This window comes from Pangasianodon hypophthalmus, chromosome 25 (assembly GCF_027358585.1).
Source record: "Pangasianodon hypophthalmus isolate fPanHyp1 chromosome 25, fPanHyp1.pri, whole genome shotgun sequence".
NCBI classification, from domain to species: Eukaryota; Metazoa; Chordata; class Actinopteri; order Siluriformes; family Pangasiidae; genus Pangasianodon; species Pangasianodon hypophthalmus.
In genome coordinates this window covers 15,628,563-15,647,558 of record NC_069734.1, presented here as the reverse complement: position 1 = coordinate 15,647,558, position 18,996 = coordinate 15,628,563, and the positions used below count along the sequence as shown (strand labels likewise).

Here is an 18,996-nt window from a genome sequence, read left to right as displayed (position 1 = left end):
AAACACAGCTTCCATTATGAAGCATGCAGTATGTATTTATTAATACACACTACAAACAAGGGTGTAAATTAGGGATGCATCAGTGTCATTTTTTTCTCCCAGACCGAGTACGAGTATGTGTTTTGGAATGCGTCGTACCAACTTAGCATTCAGTCAATCGGTGGCATCATGGAACATTTTATTTAGCTCTGTTTATTTACATTGGCTGCTGCTGACATTGATCTCTTCATGATGAGTTTTATGTTGAAGATGCTTTGGCGTTTAAACATTATCTTTAATAAAGAGAATTGCACCTTGAACTGTAGAGCCAAGCGAGCAATGGCAAAGGGAAGAGCGTGTGTCTCAGTGCTCAGTGCTCGCAGAAGTGAAGTGCTCTCTCTTATGGCCGATAAAAGACCTTTGTGTGCGCACAATTCACGGCACCTTGCGCTCATTTTTAAGAATCGCTGATACTACTCTGCACACTCATGTCAGCTGACCTTTTGATATCTATTAAAGATGCAGTTTAAATGGTATAAAAATTTTTTTTTCCAAATTTCTTAATCAGGTTAATTGTCTAAATGCTAGTTTCTAGCACCCTTTAAACAGCCATAAGCAGTTCATTACACTTATACACACTATTAACATGGATATGGACACATCCCAGTAGATGATTTACTTTAAAAGTGCTTGTGTGAATGAGCATGTGGGTCACAAGTCATCGTCCCTACCGGCCTCGTGATCTCTGCTTCATCACATTTAATCACTTCTATTGATTTGTTTCCACTTGGCCATTTGCTCGCTGCTCACCTTTCATATCCGGCCCACTTGATTTTCTGACACACACACACACACACATACAGAATGAAGGAATGGAATGAAGCAGTATCATGGCCGCATTAGACAGTGTCCCTCTTTTTCTGAAGTGCGAATTCCCAGCCAGCACGAGTGAGCCAAGCATGGGTATTTTTACCCCAACAGCATCTGCTCCCAATTATCTCAAGACTAAGCCTTACACACACGCACACACGCACACGACACACTGGAGAAGATTTAACGCCGCTTCACAGGGAGCAGTTTTGGATACCAATTAAAAGATGTGAAAACGACAAAACTAGGCTGTAATAACAAAAGTGGAACGGCGCTTGGAAAGTGCGGCTTTACTCACAGCTCGCTAATGATCACGGTTAATGCCGCAGTCTGATTATCACTGAAATAATCCAGTAATGTGTGAATGAATATTGTAAACCTCAGCCCTATGTGAGAAAGAAGGAAGCTGTGCTAGATGTGCTTCCTGGATGGAGTGGGAATACTGAATGTGAATCACTGAATATATCCACCCCTCTCTCTCTCTCTCTCTCTCTCTCTCTCTCTCTCTAGGCAGGAGCGGTGAAGGACTACATAAAGATGATGCTGGAGACAGAGCAGCTGAAGTTTCTGGTCTTTGCACATCACCTCAGCATGCTGCAGGCGTGTACTGAGGCTGTGATTGAGGCCAAGGTACTGTGTGTGTGTGTGTGTGTGTGTGTGTGTGAGTGTGTGTGTGCGCGCTCCTGCTCCACTCATCAGCCTGACAATCAGATACACACCCACTCTAATATATATGCATGCACTTTTGTGTGTGTGTGTGTGTGTTGTCCCTTTAAAATTGTATTCAAACTTTAATTACTAATTAATTTTAATTTTACCCTGCCACAGATTAATTTATTAATTTTCATTTTTAATTAAAATTAATTTTAATTTTACCCTGCTCGACAGAATCAACATTAAGGACTTCAATATTTGTGGAGGCAGCAATCAACGAAAATCAAAGTCACTAAGCAACAACTCGAACACAATGACGGTACAATTTATCCTGAATTTAAAAAGAATTAATGAGAAAAAAGTGATCAGGAAACTGCTTTATGCATCTTTAGATCTCAGATGAGCAGATTTTACCCTTATAACCTTATCTTCAGATTTAGATTAAATATGCAAGTGTCTTTGATATCTAATATGCTATATATAATAAATATTAATGTCTGCCTTAATATCGTAGAAGAAATCAAAAGTTGTGTTGCTTTTTAGGCAAAGAAAACTACAAGGAGACAATATCATAACATATTAAATAATATTTTATGTTGATATATTTCTAATATATATGAAAAACTTTTAATATATATTTGTTTGTTTTAGATTATTTTAAATCTTTTTAATAGTCCATTAATAAACCAGGTAATTGTGACATGTCGTATCACTTGTAGGTCAATTTATATATTTAATTAGAAAGTTAATACATTTAAATATTAGTTTCTGAAATGTATGATTTAATCGACTTGTGATTTTGAATGACTAAAGGTAGACCATGGGATACTAAGCATTTGAATGTAGCTTAAAGGACATAAATATTAATAAATTTGTAAGAAAAGTGTGTGTGTAAAAGCGGAGGACGGGATGAAAAGGAGAGCTGAGCGTGTGAGGAGAGCTCATTGTACTGCAGGTCTCCTCACTGAGCTCGTGCTTGGATTTTTTTTTTATTTCTGTCCCTGCTAAGGCACCAGCTTGGCCCCAATTTATGAATGTGGCTATATACACACACACACACACACACACACACACACACACACACACACACACACACAGAAGAGCTACTACATTTGTAGTATAATATGTAAATGCAGAATAAGTATTAGACACCAGTGCACAGTACTCTGTGTGTCCGTGTGTGTGTGCGCGTGTGTTGCATGTATCTCTTTCCCTACAATCTCACACAGTTGACCCAGCTCTCCTCACCGCACTCACACACTTTAAAAACTTCCAAACTTTCACCAGCCAGACTGATTTTCACGTCATCTCCAACCTTTCCCACTTCTCTCACAGAGTGAGAGGGGTGTGAGAGAGCGAGAGAAAGTGTGCAAGTGTGTGTATGTGTGTGTGTGTGTGTGTGTGTGTGTGAGTGAGATCGCACCTCATGGTGTGACCGCTCTCATTATCCTTTAAGATTTCATAACCACCAATTAGCACGAAAGCTTCCAAAAAAGAAGTGTTCGTAAATGAGGCAGGGGGGAATGCACTCAGCTGACCAAAGAAGTGGCAGAGAGAGGAAGAGAATGAGAAAAACGTTCATTAGAATAGCAGAACATCTGTTAAAGCACACTTGTTGAAGTCTTCAGGCATTTCCACTTTGTAAGTGTTTGATACATGAAGCAAAAAAAAAAATTTAAGTTTTGCAGTAATTTTGCATGCAGTATATAAAACAGCATCCATCTTATGTCCAACACCCCCCAGCAATCCCACATTTAGAATGTATGTATTGGTTTAGTTTTGCATGTTAAATGCATATTGCAATATTTATTGCATATGTTAACTAGCCAAATAACAATTTACAAAAATAAATATGAGTGCAATCAAGACTGTAAAGAATCTACAAGACAAGTATCTTACCTTCATGAATGAAATCTTTTCTGCCTGTTATTCGCCTAACGTGGTGATGGTTGTAGGCATGGGATGGACATGGGGTGGTGAATGGGAAAGGGTTTGGTGGTCAGGTGGCAGGGTGAATTGGAGAAGGGCAACCTAGTCTTGCGGGAAAAAAACGTTGTCATGCAATGAATGATGAATATCAACATTCTGTCACAAGCATACAATGCATATCAGTGTATGCACGATTCTCCATTACACTATTTCAGTAACGTTGATGTATAACCTCTTTTTAAACATATTGAGCATACATTTCACAACATAGGATTGCACTTACCGTGTTAATGAAATAAGCCAAATTTCTCATTTTCTCTGCAGTAATTAAACACAATCAGACTTGTTGTTCATGTGGTTGGGTTGGGAAGGGGCAGGATGTGGAGGTAAGGGGGCAGGTGTGTGGTGTTGAAGGGGCACAATGTGGTGGGGAGACAGGGTGTGGTGGGAGGACAGGGTGTAGTGGTGAGGGGGGACAGGATGTGTCGGTTGTGGTGGTGAGGGGGACAGGGCTTGGTGTGAGGACAGTATGTGGTGGTGAGGGGGGACAGGGTTTAGTGGGAGGACAGTATGTGGTGGTGAGGGGGGACAGGGTGAAGTGGGAGGACAGGGTGTGTTAGGTGTGGTGTTGAGGGGGACAGGGTATGGTGGTGAGGGGGGACAGGATGTAGTAGGAGTTCAGTGTGTAGTGGTGAGGGGGCACAGGATGTAGTAGGAGGACAGGGTGTGGTGGTGAGGGGGGACAGGATGTGTTAGGTGTGGTGTTGAGGGGGACAGGGTGTGGTGGTGAGGGGGACAGTTTGTGGCAGGAGGACAGGGTGTAGTGGTGAGGGGGACAGGTTGTGGTGGTGAAGGGGACAGGTTGTGGTGGGTGTGGCGGTGAGGGGGAGAGGTTGTGGTGGTGAGGGGGACAGGTTGTGGCAGGAGGACAGGGTGTAGTGGTGAGGGGGACAGCTTGTGGAAGGAGGACAGGTTGTGGTGGTGAGGGGGACAGGTTGTGGAAGGAGGACAGGTTGTGGTGGTGAGGGGGACAGGTTGTGGTGGGAGGACAGGGTATAGTTGTGGCGGGAGGACAGGGTGTAGTGGTGAGGGGGACAGGTTGTGGTGGGTGTGGTGGTGAGGGGGACAGGTTGTGGTGGGTGTGGCGGTGAGGGGGACAGGTTGTGGTGGTGAGGGGGACAGGTTGTGGTGGGTGTGGTGGTGAGGGGGACAGGTTGTGGTGGGAGGACAGGATGTGTTAGGTGTGGTGGTGAGGGGGACAGGGTGTGGCGGGAGGACAGGGTGTGGTGGTGAGGGGGACAGGTTGTGGTGGGTGTGGTGGTGAGGGGGACAGGTTGTGGTGGGTGTGGTGGTGAGGGGGACAGGTTGTGGTGGGTGTGGTGGTGAGGGGGACAGGGTGTGGTGGGTGTGGTGGTGAGGGGGACAGGTTGTGGTGGGTGTGGTGGTGAGGGGGACAGGTAAATAACTGTGGTATAAAAGGAGTAAAACAATGGCTGTTATAGGAAAATCATCAGCGCCAGGGTGGAGCTCCAGCGGTTTTCCACGTAACTGGAATTTGACAAGAAGTTTGCAGAATTTCCCATAATAGTAAATTTAGTCCTGCAGTTGTATGAATGTACTGCTGGAGGATCACAGACCTTCCTGTTGATTGCCAGATGTAAACCGGCAGAATAAGACACAGAGACACTAAGTAACACACGATTTAGTTTCAAATTAGAAGCCAAGTCTCATCACCCCGTTATTCAGAGCCCTTGAGCTGAAAGGTGCGAGTGTGATGTTTTTCGTCTCGCAGGCCGGTTATATCCGAATCGATGGCAGCGTTCCTTCCGCAGAGAGGATCCAGCTGGTCCACCGCTTCCAGAATGATCCAGAGACACGGGTGGCTATTCTGAGCATACAGGCGGCGGGACAGGTACGCGCAAACACATCCACACAAACACTTTCTTTTCATATGTATTTTTTTTTTTTCTCTCCCACTTCATTAGCACTGTTTTATCTTCTGTAAAACACCTTCATGCTAATTAGTCATGAAATGTGTTTATAGAGAAGAGGCGTATTTTTATCCCAACTGTCTGGCTGTAATAAAAGTTCTCTTGCATTTAGAGAAGGCTTTGTGCGTCATGTGTTGTTGTGACTAAGTGTTTTTATTCCAGAAGAAAGTGCTTCAACACTGTGTCTTCACACTCCTACGTGTTCACTGAGGCTCGACTTAATGAATAAATGACCCAGACACATAGAAACAATCACTGCACTATAAGGGTAAAGGATAATGGCTCTGTCCTGAAAGCTGGAATTTACGTCTGGCTAGTGTTCATCCATTTAAAAAAAAAAAAAAAAAAAACATCTCAAACGCTAGAACACACAGAATCTGTTCTAACAAGACTTGCTTGTAATATTTATGTTGTTTTTTTTTTTGTATGAATGTGCTATTATGAAGGGACTGCAAGTACAGTTTACACACAGACATGGCTGCAGGCTGTTGTTTAAATATGTAACAGTTTCTGTAAAATGGCTGTAAAACAGACTGTAAAGTCGTCCCAGTTCTCTGCAGAATGTAGCTAGTGATCATTTGTTCAGCACATCATCCACTTCCTCAGGCTAAGCTGAGTCTGTTGATATCTGTAGCATGATCTTGTTAATGATTAATCTTTTATAGGTGGTAATGGATTAATAAGGGCAGTTCACGTGTGCCAGTATTCACACGGATTGACAAACCTACAGCGTGCAGCATTTGAATAATGCACCAGCGCTGCAGCTGTAGAACTGTAAAAGCAGGAAGGTAATGATGAATTGTGCAGCTGCTGAGACACAGAGATGAGCGCATGAGCACGTGGTAGTGCAGAGGATCAGTACAGTACTATTGCACATGGTGTAAATTTGGATCAGATCCACACTGGAACTCGCATCACGCCACTATTGCGCCTTTCATGTTCTGCATAAAGTCGGTAGTTAACTGTTCACGTCGAGAATCTTACATTTAACTCGATAATGGTGCTATAACATGATGTTACATACTCTATTAAGGTTACACGTGCAACTTGCAATCTGCACTCAATTTGTTCAAATCGATTCTGATAAGATGTTAAAAGAGCTAACGTGTGTGTGTGTGTGCGCGTGTGTTTCTCAGGGTCTGACCCTGACTGCGGCGTCTCACGTGGTGTTCGCCGAGCTCTACTGGAACCCGGGTCACGTGAAGCAGGCGGAGGACCGAGCACACCGCATCGGCCAGACCTCATCCGTGCACATTCACTACCTCATCGCCAAGGGCACGTTCGATATGGTCATGTGGGCCATGCTGAACAGGAAGGTGGGTCAGTGACGCGGTCCAGGAGTCGAGACAGTTCAGACATCGCAGTATGAACGGGATAGCGTGTAACGCTCAACACGGCAGCTATATTCAATAAAAGTAACCAATCAACTATTACAGAGATACGTAGATACAGCTCCCTGATATCTTTGCGACAGTTCTGACTGTATTTTGACTTATGTAAAGAAAAAGTTATATTGGCTTTCTATTTGCCACGTGCACTAAATAGAGGATAGATACAATTATATTTTGCCCTATGTAGTGCACATACTTTCTGGGCTGACAACGACCGTCACCTTAGAAACACCCATACAGAAGGTTTGTGTCATCCAGCCTTTTCTCCACTTATTACAGGGAAACACACATTTTTTGTGCCAAAGACCACAAATTACTTGCACGACTTTTGTCAGATTTTAAATCCGTGTTTGAAACCTGTGTTTGTTTTGTTAATCCATTTAGGGATTATGGCTCTCACCCTGTTTCTTGTACATACAAGTCTAGTCTTGTGTGAATGGAAATAACTCCCTAAAGCTTTGCCAAGATGGCTGCCAAGTGGACAGACTTCGGTTTAACCCTCATGTCCTGTTCTCTTCTTAACAACGGATGTCCTAGGAGTAGGCAATGTTTAAAAAAAAAATATCATCTCACAATCCTCCAAGTCATTTCTATGATACATGATATGGGACGTAACACAATATAAAGGTTTGCTAACACACTGCTAACAATTGTGTTGCATTTTATTATTTTTATTTAAAGAAAACTTTATATAATGTCTAGAAAATTCTTTTTTTTTTTTAAATATTTAACAGTTATTTTAAATATATTAAAATAAATACGCACACAGTGTAAATACTATAAATAAATAAGTATTTAGCACTGAAAAAAGAAAAAGGAAAACTAAAAAAATTTTAACATTTTACAGTTTTTAAGATTAAGTACAACTTCAACTTCAGTTTCAGTTTGTACTTATTTAAAAAAAAAAATCATTAAATATCATAAAAAGATATCCTGATATCCACAATATCTTAAAAATGTATATTGTGACAATTTATAATATCAATATTATATTGTCATAACGCCCAGTCCTACGATGTTCCCGTCTCATTTGAATTGTAAATGTGCTCTAAAATACCCAAGATGTAGCCATAGATATAATTAGCATTATAAACAATGTTAATAAAAGTTAAAACCCTGTCCCATGTTTGCGGTTCCACCTGATGGCACTGTTTAGAAGCATTTTCGCTAATCTTGTCTGAAGGTATAATTACAGTCTACTTTATGCAAGATCCCACTTAAATCTACTGAGATATCAGACAGCCAAAGGTTTAAAAGTGATTATGCATTCCTGTAAGACACTTTACCAGACCGTTACGTAGCAGCAGCAAGCACAGAATTTACATTTACACCTACTCATCTGGCCGAAGCTTTTATCCAAAGCGAATTACAAGCGAGCTAGAATCCAATTCAAGCATATCATATCGCTGAGTCTTTGAGTGTTGAAGTGCGTCTGAACTCAGTACGTAACTCCTCTTGGAGGACTTAATCCATTTACAGTATATAAGATTGGCCAAATTTGTCAGTATAGTGCCAAGTTTAGTATTAAAGATGTGCTTAGTAGTTTCATAAAAAAAATAATTCAGGGAGTGTTACGTATGAATAAATATGAGTTAGGTCTATGGCCTCGGACGTATCACAACCTACATGCAAATTATTAGACCATATGTGTGTTAGTGATGCACAAAATCATGCTCGTTATACAATCATCGACTGTTTTGTGCATTCTGAGATGCTTTTCTGCTCACCGCGGTTGTAAAGAGTGGCTATTTGAGTTAGCGTAGCGTTCCCGTGAGCTGAAACCAGACTGTCCATTCATTCTCCTCTGTCCCCTCTCATCAACGAGCCATTTCTGCACAGAGAACTGCTGCTCACTGGATTGTTTTTGTACCATTTCATGTAAATTCTAGAGACTGTTGTGTGTGAAAATCCCAGGAGATCAGCAGACCACTAGTTATGTACTAACTTTAACCTACGGTCAAACACAGCACAGCTGTACAGCAGCAGTGAGTAATGTAGGTAAACACATGTCCATGCCTGAACTTTACTGATACAACAACAATTCCTCCATTTTGGTGAACAGATGTTTCCTGTTCAGACTCAAACTCACTGACATTTTCCCAAACGTGACCTTTTTCTTTTTGTAATAGTGCAGAATACCATAGGTAAATTTCTGTAACCGGGCTAGATGGGGGAGGAAAGAGTGTCAATTTGCATATCATGCATATTTATAGGTCTTGATAGATGCTTGAGGAGGATAATGATATAGAGATGTACCTATAAAAATCTAACGACACGATCAGGGGTACGTTCAAGAGCCCGACAGAGGCAGTCCTACGATTTCAACTTTTCAGCAAAATTTCGGTCATTAATCTAGAACATTAACCTCTGATCCACGACCGATCGAATTGGTAAAAGACTCATTTAGTGTGTTTGTGATATTGACTGATTTGCTGGTATTGATTAGGAAACAGTGACAGGCAGCACTCTGAATGGAAGGAAGGATTACCTTAAAGCTGAGGAAGCGGATAAGGAGAAATGGGATTTTCTGAACTTCGCTCAGGCCTGGACGCCGAGCGACAGCATCACCGACGATGCCGAGGATCTCTTCTTCTCACATGTGAGTCTTAGCATGTTCTCAATGTGGTTTTATTTGTTCTTTCATTCTTGTGTATTCACGTGTACAAAGTACCCAGAACAGTTAAAATACCTCCTCAAGTGTCAACAATGCATCGGCTCGTAACTTGCCAATAAGAATAAAGAACCACAGTACACTGTGACAGCATGGCGATTGCAAATTCTGAAACAAAGTACGTATAATCCGAATTATTTGTTCATTTTGTATAAGCAAAGTCTAATATAGACGTTCAGTACTTTGTTCTAACAAAGTAACTTGGCAGGATTGCTCTTCTACAGGAACACTAAAAAGACATATTCGCCTATTTATTTTAAACACCTCAATTTCATTTTTCCACTTTTAAATCCTTCTTTCCTTCAGTTTGAGAAAGACAAACAGCACGACATCCGCAACTTTTTCTCTTCTGTCTCGGACAAAAAGAGGAAGAGAACAGATGACTCCTCCATCACCAGCTCTCCTCATACACCTCCACAAGACCAGCAGGAAACCAATCAAAGCCCCTGTGGCCGCAGCCCTGATTTAGCCAATCAGGAGGAGGATTTCTGTCCCCAGGTGAAACGTTTGAAACAGGCTACTCCATTGTCTCGCCGTGGGGGGAAGAGAAGTCCCATGATGCCTCTCGGTGCACCACGCAGGCTCTCGACAGGACTGCAAACCCCCCGCCACAGTCAGAAGTGGAGCTGCCCACTCTGTACATTCTCCAACAGCGGCCTGCTGCTGCGCTGCGAAATCTGTGAGACGCCGCGAGCTCAGAAAGGTATACACACACACACACTCACACACACTCACACACACACGTACATAAGTACTCAAAGTCACAGATGACAAGTCATATAATGTTAAGCTCATTAGCTTACAGCATGATGTGCCTTTGTTTCGCCTGTCTACATTCTCATATCTCTCTTTTCAAAAATGTTTCATTATACGAGCCATATCCACAGAAGTTGCAAAGAGTGTACGATGGAATTTAGAAACTGATGGCCATAAATTTAGTAAATCTAATTTACAAAACTCTTATTAAAATACTTATTAAAAGAAATAATTTTTTGGTTTGTGAATTAGTTTTGAAATAACCACAGTATTTCAATATCAAATACTCATAAAAAAGGGATGTCTTTTTTTTAACCCAGTTTTCTCTCAATTTGCCATTTCCCACTCACTAGCTTATCCCTCTCCTATCACATGACAGCTAGCATCCAATTAGTGCTGCTCATGTTACATCACAGTCAGAGGAAAGCACTATCTGCCCTCTTCCATATACATGAGCTCACAGACACTTATAACTGTCTAGTGTTGCTCTGATTGACACGGAAGAGCGTAACGTCATCCCTCAGCCGAATTTGCTGAGCACTATGTTTTCTGAGCAGATGAGACAATTTGACACAGGGATCCAAAAACAAATTCCTCAGACTGTTCGTCTAAATATAAACATACAAACATCGTCTTCATCGGTTTACCAGAGATAGTAAATCTATAAACGTCTGGGAAAACTCAGTCTCTAGCACTGTAACCTGTCATTTGTCTGATGAGCTGCCTTCAGCTAAATAATTTACATAACTGCATGTGATTTGACACGATGCAAAAAAGATGCCTTTCTTTCCCTGGTCGGTTCAGTCTGCTGAGATGCTTTACCAGGGACGCATCCGAAAGCGGTTGACTTGGTTTTTTTGTTAGATTCGAAGTTCAGAGTCAGTGAGAGGATCTAACTCAAGGCTTTGTGCTCCCCCTAGCTCTTTAAATAAAAGAAGAAAAAAAAAACAATGTAGACCACCACCCTCTAAGCAGGACAAAACGCCATCTCCACATGCCTGTAAAACATATGGCCTGTCATGTCGCTCCCCTTCTTGCACTTGTTTTCAGGTGTTCTAGTTTAGGCAGGACGTGTGTATCTATTTTGGGGTTTGGGAGATAACACTAAAGGGAGGGGCAGTATTTGTTTCGAATTTCGGTACAGCGAACATTTGTCAAAATTACTGACGATACCTTTAAAGGCTTATTTTAATTACAGTGGCCTACATGCAGTTAAAAAACAAAAAAACCCGAGGATGGATGTGTTGATAACTGAAGCATTCGTTCATTATGGATAACTTTTTTCCTGCATGTGCTTTTACAGTATGATCATACTTTTTTCCAACCAAATGACTAACTGTAAATACAGCTCCACAAACACAAAAACTGTTTCGACACCGAGAGGCAACATTCTCATTCTCAGTGAGAAATTCTCATTGCAGGGAAAGCAAGTTGCTTGAATTTCTGAACGTAGATAAGCTGCAGTTGTTTAAAATAGATTAGGTGTTCCTGCAACGCGCAAGTTGTGTGTACGTGCGCGCTCTTATCCTCTGATATACGCCTGTAAACACTTCCTCCTTTTCTTTCTTGGATCCGCTCGTCTATTTCATACACGCACATCCCTGTAGTCTTTATAAAATCCCACACTGCACTGTTTGCTTCTGTTTGTGGAGACTGAAAGTATCTATTTAAGTGCAGATTCAGATCCAAATACGATTCAGTATCTAATGACCTTATTCACTGATGAAACAATTCACTTCAACACAAAGATTTTCTCCATTTATTAACGCTCCTTTGATTTGCACATTGTTGGAAAGGAACGCATCCTTAATTATGCCATTTATCTTCATCGATCGCTGTATTCTGTTATACGAACAACTACAATGGAAATTTCACCGCACACATTTCTTGAAATACACACAAACACCCTGATGTTGCAGGGTCTGACTATCTGGCCCCTTCTTCTCTCACTTTAAAACTAAAGTGCATAGTTTTTTTTTTGTAAAGCAAGAAGTAGTGAGTTAAGGCACGAAAATACTCACTCGCGCTGACAATCCTGTAATAGTAATTCGCAGTCAGGGACGTGTCAGCTGGCGGGAAATTTTTTCGCATACATTATACGCCAGTTCCGATACATCGAATGTTATTACGCCCCAATTTGAGGCACGAAAGAAGTCTGACTCTACGGTGACAGGAGAGAGCTGTCAGCCAGTCAGGACACAGAGAAATATTGTGAGTAAATAAACCAAACAGTAAGCTATGAGTGAAAGAGTTAATGCTCTTAGGAATGGAAATGGATTCAAGAGTGATTTTTTTTTCTTGTCGTACAGGCGAAGCATTTATTTTCTAATGTGCTGGGAAGCCGAAGCCAGATAGATATCCTGAACACATCCTGAACTGCAGACTACTTACTATATTAAATAGTTTGTCAGTACATCATGGTGAACTCTCTTTGAATGTGTATTGACTCAGCACTCATAGCTGTGAGATTATTGAGAGATGTCTTCACATTTCAGTCTACATTTAATAATGCTAAAGCTGGGATTCTGTGTCTGCTACAGCGGATTTCCAACGCGGGTCTGATTTTCATCGGACTCGTTGACTTGTCGAGGCTGAGCACAGCGATGGCGCTGCCTGAAAGTTCAGGTGACATTTCAGCAGATCCGTATGAGGCTGACCTTTGACTGAGTGAAAAGGTGTGAGGAGAGGTGAAAGAGGCACAGAGGGAGGCAGAGGCAAATAGCGAAAGGAGAAAGGGTCACAGTGTGAAGAGAGTATTGATTATGAATATTGAGCCACTACCTGTCTATCCGTTCAGATAATCAAGGCACAGGCTGTGTCATGCAAATGTATATATAGAGAGAGGGAGACACACACACACACACACACACACACACACTCAGAGTGGCATGGATGAGAGAGAAGGGGCCATCAGGCTGTTTTTTCCCCCCCCCATGTAGGACATGTCTCTGGAACAACATTCCTTTTAACCAATCACTGCCATCTGATGTCATCAGTGTGAACGTCCAATGAAAGCTAGTTTGTGTGTTTAGCTACCTCACACTTAGCTGGGCTAGGAACTTTTTTTTTTTTTTTTTTAATGAACAATTATTTACCTCTCTAGGAAACAGAGAGAGAGAGATGTAGAGAGAAAGAGACAGAGAAAGACATGTAGAGAGAGAGAGAGTGTGTGAGATAGAGAGAAAAGAGTGGTAGAGAGGGTGAGAGACAGCCGGGGGGTAAAGAGAGAGACAGAGGCATAGAGAGACAAAGACAGAGAGGCAGAGAAAGTGAGAGAGAGTGGGTGAGAGGTGGAGAGAGTGGGGGACAGGCAGAGAGAATGAGAGAAGGAGTGAGATAGTGACAGAGAGTGAGGCAGTGAGAGTGAGAGAGGTATAGAGAGAGAGAGACAGTGGCAGAGATAGAGAAAGAGGTGGGGAGAGGCAGAGAGTGTGAGACAGGCATAAGGATGACAGGAAGGCACAATGGAGACCCTGTGAAAGGCAGGGAAAGAGCTACTGACAGGAAGAAAAAGGAGGGAGAAAATGAGACAGACAGAAAGGAGAGAAACTCAGACGCAGTGACAGACATAGTGAGATGAGTGAAGCGGGATAAAATGATTCCTCGTCCCCAGTTCTGCTCTGGAGCCACATGCAGAGGATGAGTGAAAGTTTTCTGAAAGGAAATGAAAGAGTAACGCTGCTCTCAATGAGCTAGTCTTTTTCTCAGCATGTCCCGCTCTGCCGTATGGACAAGACACACACTGTGCATTAGACAGACTTGAAGCCCATCCGTCACACACACACAGCATCTGTTCAACGCCGAGGCTCAATGTACTAACAACTCCAACGTTAATTATGGCCCAAATTTTATTCATGGCTGCTGCCAGAACAGTGTCTGTGGTCTGTGGCATATCAGTCTGAATCTCATGAGCATCCCCAAAACACTGGGGATTTTTTTTTTTTTTTTTTTACTTTTCTGACTATGAGACCATGTCCAAAGCTGCTTATAAATCTGTTATTTTTTTTCTTTATTATTATCCTTTTTTTTCCTTTCTATACCTCGTTTCCTCCTGCAGCTCGCAGCCCTCCTGCGTCTCCCTCCCCTTCTGCCTCTCTCTCTGTCTCCAGCCCATGCATCACTCTTTCAGACTCAGAAGAAGACAACAGCACCCCCAAAACACCGCAAACTCCTCTCAGCACGCAGAACCGAACGTTAAAGAAAGAGGAAGAAAAGACATCAGAAGCACAAAGAGATCCTCCAGACACTCCTTCCAATGGTACGTTTAGTTCATACTGGCGAAGGTGATCAGAGATCAATTCTGTGTCCACATCATGTGTGGAGGCTGGTCTGAGATCAGTACTGCATCCTGTCAGCTCAATAACTAGATTCCGCAAACACCAAGCTGGCCACAGCAATCAGAATCCCACTGTACTTATTTCAATGCACCAATTTTAATTAGTCCCCGGATAAATAAACTTTTCAACACAATGAGCTTTTCAGAGCAACAACCGTTCCCAGGTCGATGTATGCAGATCTGTTTTCACATCATCTCGGCCTCAGACAGTCCGCCCACAGGCCACTCATTGCCTGATATCTTTTGTACACTTTTCTGAAAACATGCTTCAGGATCACGAAGGTTACAATATTACTGGCTTTCAGCATCCACCGGGTTCTGATGGAAAACTTTTGAACGCTGCCACACAGTGAGTTTTTCAGAGCACGATAGTCACTGGATTGCGCAAGATCGCAGCATGCCACGTTTATAAATTGTTCGCAAGTTTACTTGAAGCAGTTAGTCATGGGAATGCTAACAGAATGTTCTCTGAGCAACGTTTTCTTTTTAAAGCTGTTCTTTAGTAATGTCCATTTTGGATTACATAACAGCTAGGCTCTTATACATAACGGTTATGTATGCCAGTTTCCTCCCACCATTCAAATCCATGCCAGCAGATGGAGTGGATACTCTAAATTGCCCATAGGTTTGTACATGATGCCCAGTGATTGACTGGCATCTCTTCCAGGGTGTATTCCCACCTAACGCCCAGTGGTCCTGCGATAGCTTCACCACCACTGTGACCAGGATAAAAAGGTTCCTAAAAATGAATGAATGAATTAAATCGTCAAACCAAGAAAAAAAAATTTAAGTACCAGGTGAAGTGGGAAGTATTAAGATGAATGATGACTGGCCCCCTTTGTATCTTGCTGCATTCTCGATGTTGATGAGTAAATGAGGTTTCGAAAAACAGCACACGCACTGCAGCAGCCAGCTGCATGTTGGGTCCTAAAAATAACCAGCTGTTTTCGTTCTGAAACCCACCATTTTCACACTTTGACAGCCCTGTGTGGTGTTGTTCCCTCCCGAGGCGCGCCTGTCCTCTGCAGTGAGCTGCAGCTAATGGCTGGGCAATGGCGCGGTGAGATCGGCCACACTGAGACGTCTCTGCTGTTTTTAACTTTTTTCCACTTGCCAGGAATGGCAGCAAATTACCAGCAGATATGGCAAGTACAACATCAGTACTACGAAGTGTTTGTCAGTATTTATTACTAGTAGGTATAGCAAGGACAGTTTAATACTAATTTACATTACAGTAATTACATACTGGCCAACAGGCGTCATCAATGGATCCAGCCACATCCTCTATGTTCATAAGTAAATGGGATTAAAACACTAATAATCGCAGGTAAACAACTCCTAGTATCATCACTGCTGCCCTATATATATTTCCCTCTGAAAGTATTGGAACTGCAAGGCCTATTGTTGTATTTGTCCCTTTTTTTTCCCTCAGCTTCTTGGTTTCTCCTTTTTAACAAATGCAGTCTTCACAGGCAAAACCCAGGACTCAAATGTAGACATTCACAGCTATTAATTGTTTAAACAGTCAGTCTAACAGGGCACATCTGGGCAACCAGAAACACCTGTCAGTCGCGTGTTCCAATATTTTCGATCATGTGAAAAATGGGTGGGTTCACACAAAAGGTGCCATGTTCTAAGTTGTTAGAATATGGTGCCAGTGTTGCCAATTTGCTGGGGGTACAAGAGGAATAAACATTTTGTTACATAAAGTTACAGAAAAATAATTAAATTTGAGAGGGAACAGCACTATAGCAGCACACCTCCAGTGTTTTATATAATCTACATTACACCGACTTATTGGGTTTATTAGGTATAATTCATTAGCATAATTAAACGTAAAGTCTATCCCTCATGCATGTTTTGTTCAACTCCCACTACTACGGCAATGTCAAATATAAATGAAAATAAAATATCATACAATAAAATTGTCAGGAAGTGTATAGAGTGGCATCTTTTGCTTTCTCGGTGTTGTTTCTAAGATGAATCCGCCATACTTCCCACAAGCCTCGTGCACTTATATAAAAAAAAAAGTGACACTGAATCAGTGGCATGGTGGACTGAAGATCATTACTGTGCTGATTTGGGTTGGAACAGTCCTGATGTAAGTTCTTCATGGGCAGGAATATCCGGTCCATCAGGCGTGATGTACAGCAGTGCCATGTTGCTGAAAGCTCCACACTGTTAATGAACAAGAGGACGAGGGACGAGGTGGCAGAGTTATATTGTGCTCTTTTACTGATGTAGCTGCTAGTCGTCTCGTTATTTTTTTTTCTTCCCCTCCCTGCTGACCTTTTCTTGATTGAGGCACAGGCAGTAATGATCATCCCTCCTTCTCTCCTTCTCTCCATCCCCTTCCTATCTTCCTTCTCCTTCTCCCTACTAGCTAATGATAGCCGCGAGTCTGAGCCGGTAGATGACTCTCTGCCTGTGTATGACAGCCTGAAGTTCTGCGCCAGCAAAAATACTGATAGGATCTACATTTACAGCAAGGTAACACACACACACACACACACACAAGTGGGCAGCTTCATTTTGCCACAATCCCTCTTTACACTGAGAATCCAATCCAGACCAGATTAATGAGTTCGGCTCTGTTTATCACACTTCTCTCTCTACAGACCAGTCACGCAAAATGAAACGTCTTCTCAAGTTGAAATTGCGTGCCATCGTTTACGTTCCTTTAAACGGGAGGAAATATGAGCACGAAGTCCCTCGATTGACTCAGATTGAGAAATATTAGCAGAGTTAGATATTTAATAAGACCTTCTCCTCTGGCTATTTGGGCTCGGCAGTGATGGATGATGCGGCCACAGGCAGAGCTCGGCGAGGCGGGGGGTGAGGCTAGAGTGAGAGAGAGAATGACAGAGGAGGAGAGATAGCGAGACACACGAGGGGAGGGAGAGAACAAAATTATGCAGCGCATGTAATATCTAATAATAACAAAGACGCTCCATAGACGATGTACTGTCCTTAAGCGTTCATATTTATATACGAGGACTCAGAAGCTTATCAGATCAGCTTACACTAATTCACATAATCAGACTCGCGCCAGCATCTTGGAATGGATTCATTTAACTCAGACAGGAAAACGATTTCACGCAAATTAGGGACATGCGTGTGTTTGTGTGTGTGTGTGTGTGTGTGTGTGTGTATGCGAGAATGCCTCTTTAGCCTTTCATAGTGAATGCAGAAGGACTCCCTGTTGTTTCGTCAAGTAACAATAGGACAAACTTCACAAAGAGAGATTTATTTTTGCATGTTATAGTGCCTCGTAAAAGGTGTGTGTGTTTGTGTGTGATGAGCAAAGAAAGCCTCCTTAAAGCAATCATTCAATTTCCTCCTTACCCTAAATATACCTGATCAGTCTAGACATGTTTGGTTGCTTCTTTAGGTTTGTGATGGAATTCCAAGTCTAATGTAGCTAACAAGCACGGGAAGCGTATATCTACCAGTTAATTATTGCGCAATGATCATGTCTAAATCACACACACTCACCTCGAAACTGACTTGCTTGTGTGGTTTCTGGCAAAGGAGCTAAAACACTATAATATACTCTATGTGCACGGTATTGTTGTAATTGCATTGTAGATATTTATACAGTTTCATATACACTTACCATCCATTAATAGGAACACTTGCACACCTCCACATTCATGTACTTACATAATCAGCCAATCCTGTAGCAGGAGCACAATGTACAAAATCGTCTTCAGTTAACGTTCACATCAAACATCAGAATGGGGGGAAATGTGATTTCGGTGACTTTGTCCATAGCGTGGTTGCTGGTGCCCGTTTGAGTATTTCTGAAGCTCCTGGGATTTCCACACACAACAGTCTCTTGAGTCTACACAGAACGGCAAGAAAAACAAACAAACAAAAAAAAACATCCAGTGAGCAGCAGTTCAACAGGCGGAGACACCTTGTTGATGAGAGAGATCAGAGGAGAATGACCAGACTGGTTTGAGCTGACGGAAAGGCTACAGTAACTCATAACCACTCTTTACAACCACGGTGAGCAGAAAAGCATCTCAGAATGCACAACATGCCAAACCTTGAATGGAAGACCACATCAGGTTCCAGTCTGAGGCTGCAGGGCCTGTGCCCACTGATGAACGTATATTCATGTATGTTAGTCACTGGTTGGTGTTCCTGATTCGAGGTTACTCCTGGTTGCCATGGTTTCCCTGGTGCATTACCAGAGGAAGTGCTGGCGTCAGTGCGTTTCCATGCCGATAGATGGACGTTCATTTATTTAGCAACACTTAGTGAAATTTCATCCCTGTACTGTCAAGCTCATACTTACAAGCTTCACTTGTACTGTAATTAATAGGCTTCTAAACACCGTTCTCTGGTGACCACGTGATTTAAGCTAGCTAGCTAACTTTATACTCTTTGTTACAGGCTGTTACTTTACATTGC

At 42.2% G+C, this 18,996-nt stretch overlaps 1 protein-coding gene across 1 annotated transcript in view; it reads left to right on the top strand.

The window, feature by feature from the left end:
• Positions 1-18,996, top strand: part of zranb3 (zinc finger, RAN-binding domain containing 3) — a 70,879-nt gene that overhangs the window by 35,323 nt on the left and 16,560 nt on the right. Inside the window, exons 8-14 of the mRNA XM_026947798.3 lie at positions 1,360-1,479; positions 5,225-5,344; positions 6,560-6,739; positions 9,261-9,413; positions 9,792-10,188; positions 14,299-14,499; positions 16,961-17,067. Coding sequence (XP_026803599.3) covers positions 1,360-1,479; positions 5,225-5,344; positions 6,560-6,739; positions 9,261-9,413; positions 9,792-10,188; positions 14,299-14,499; positions 16,961-17,067 — 1,278 coding nt within the window. The remainder of the gene's footprint in view (positions 1-1,359; positions 1,480-5,224; positions 5,345-6,559; positions 6,740-9,260; positions 9,414-9,791; positions 10,189-14,298; positions 14,500-16,960; positions 17,068-18,996) is intronic.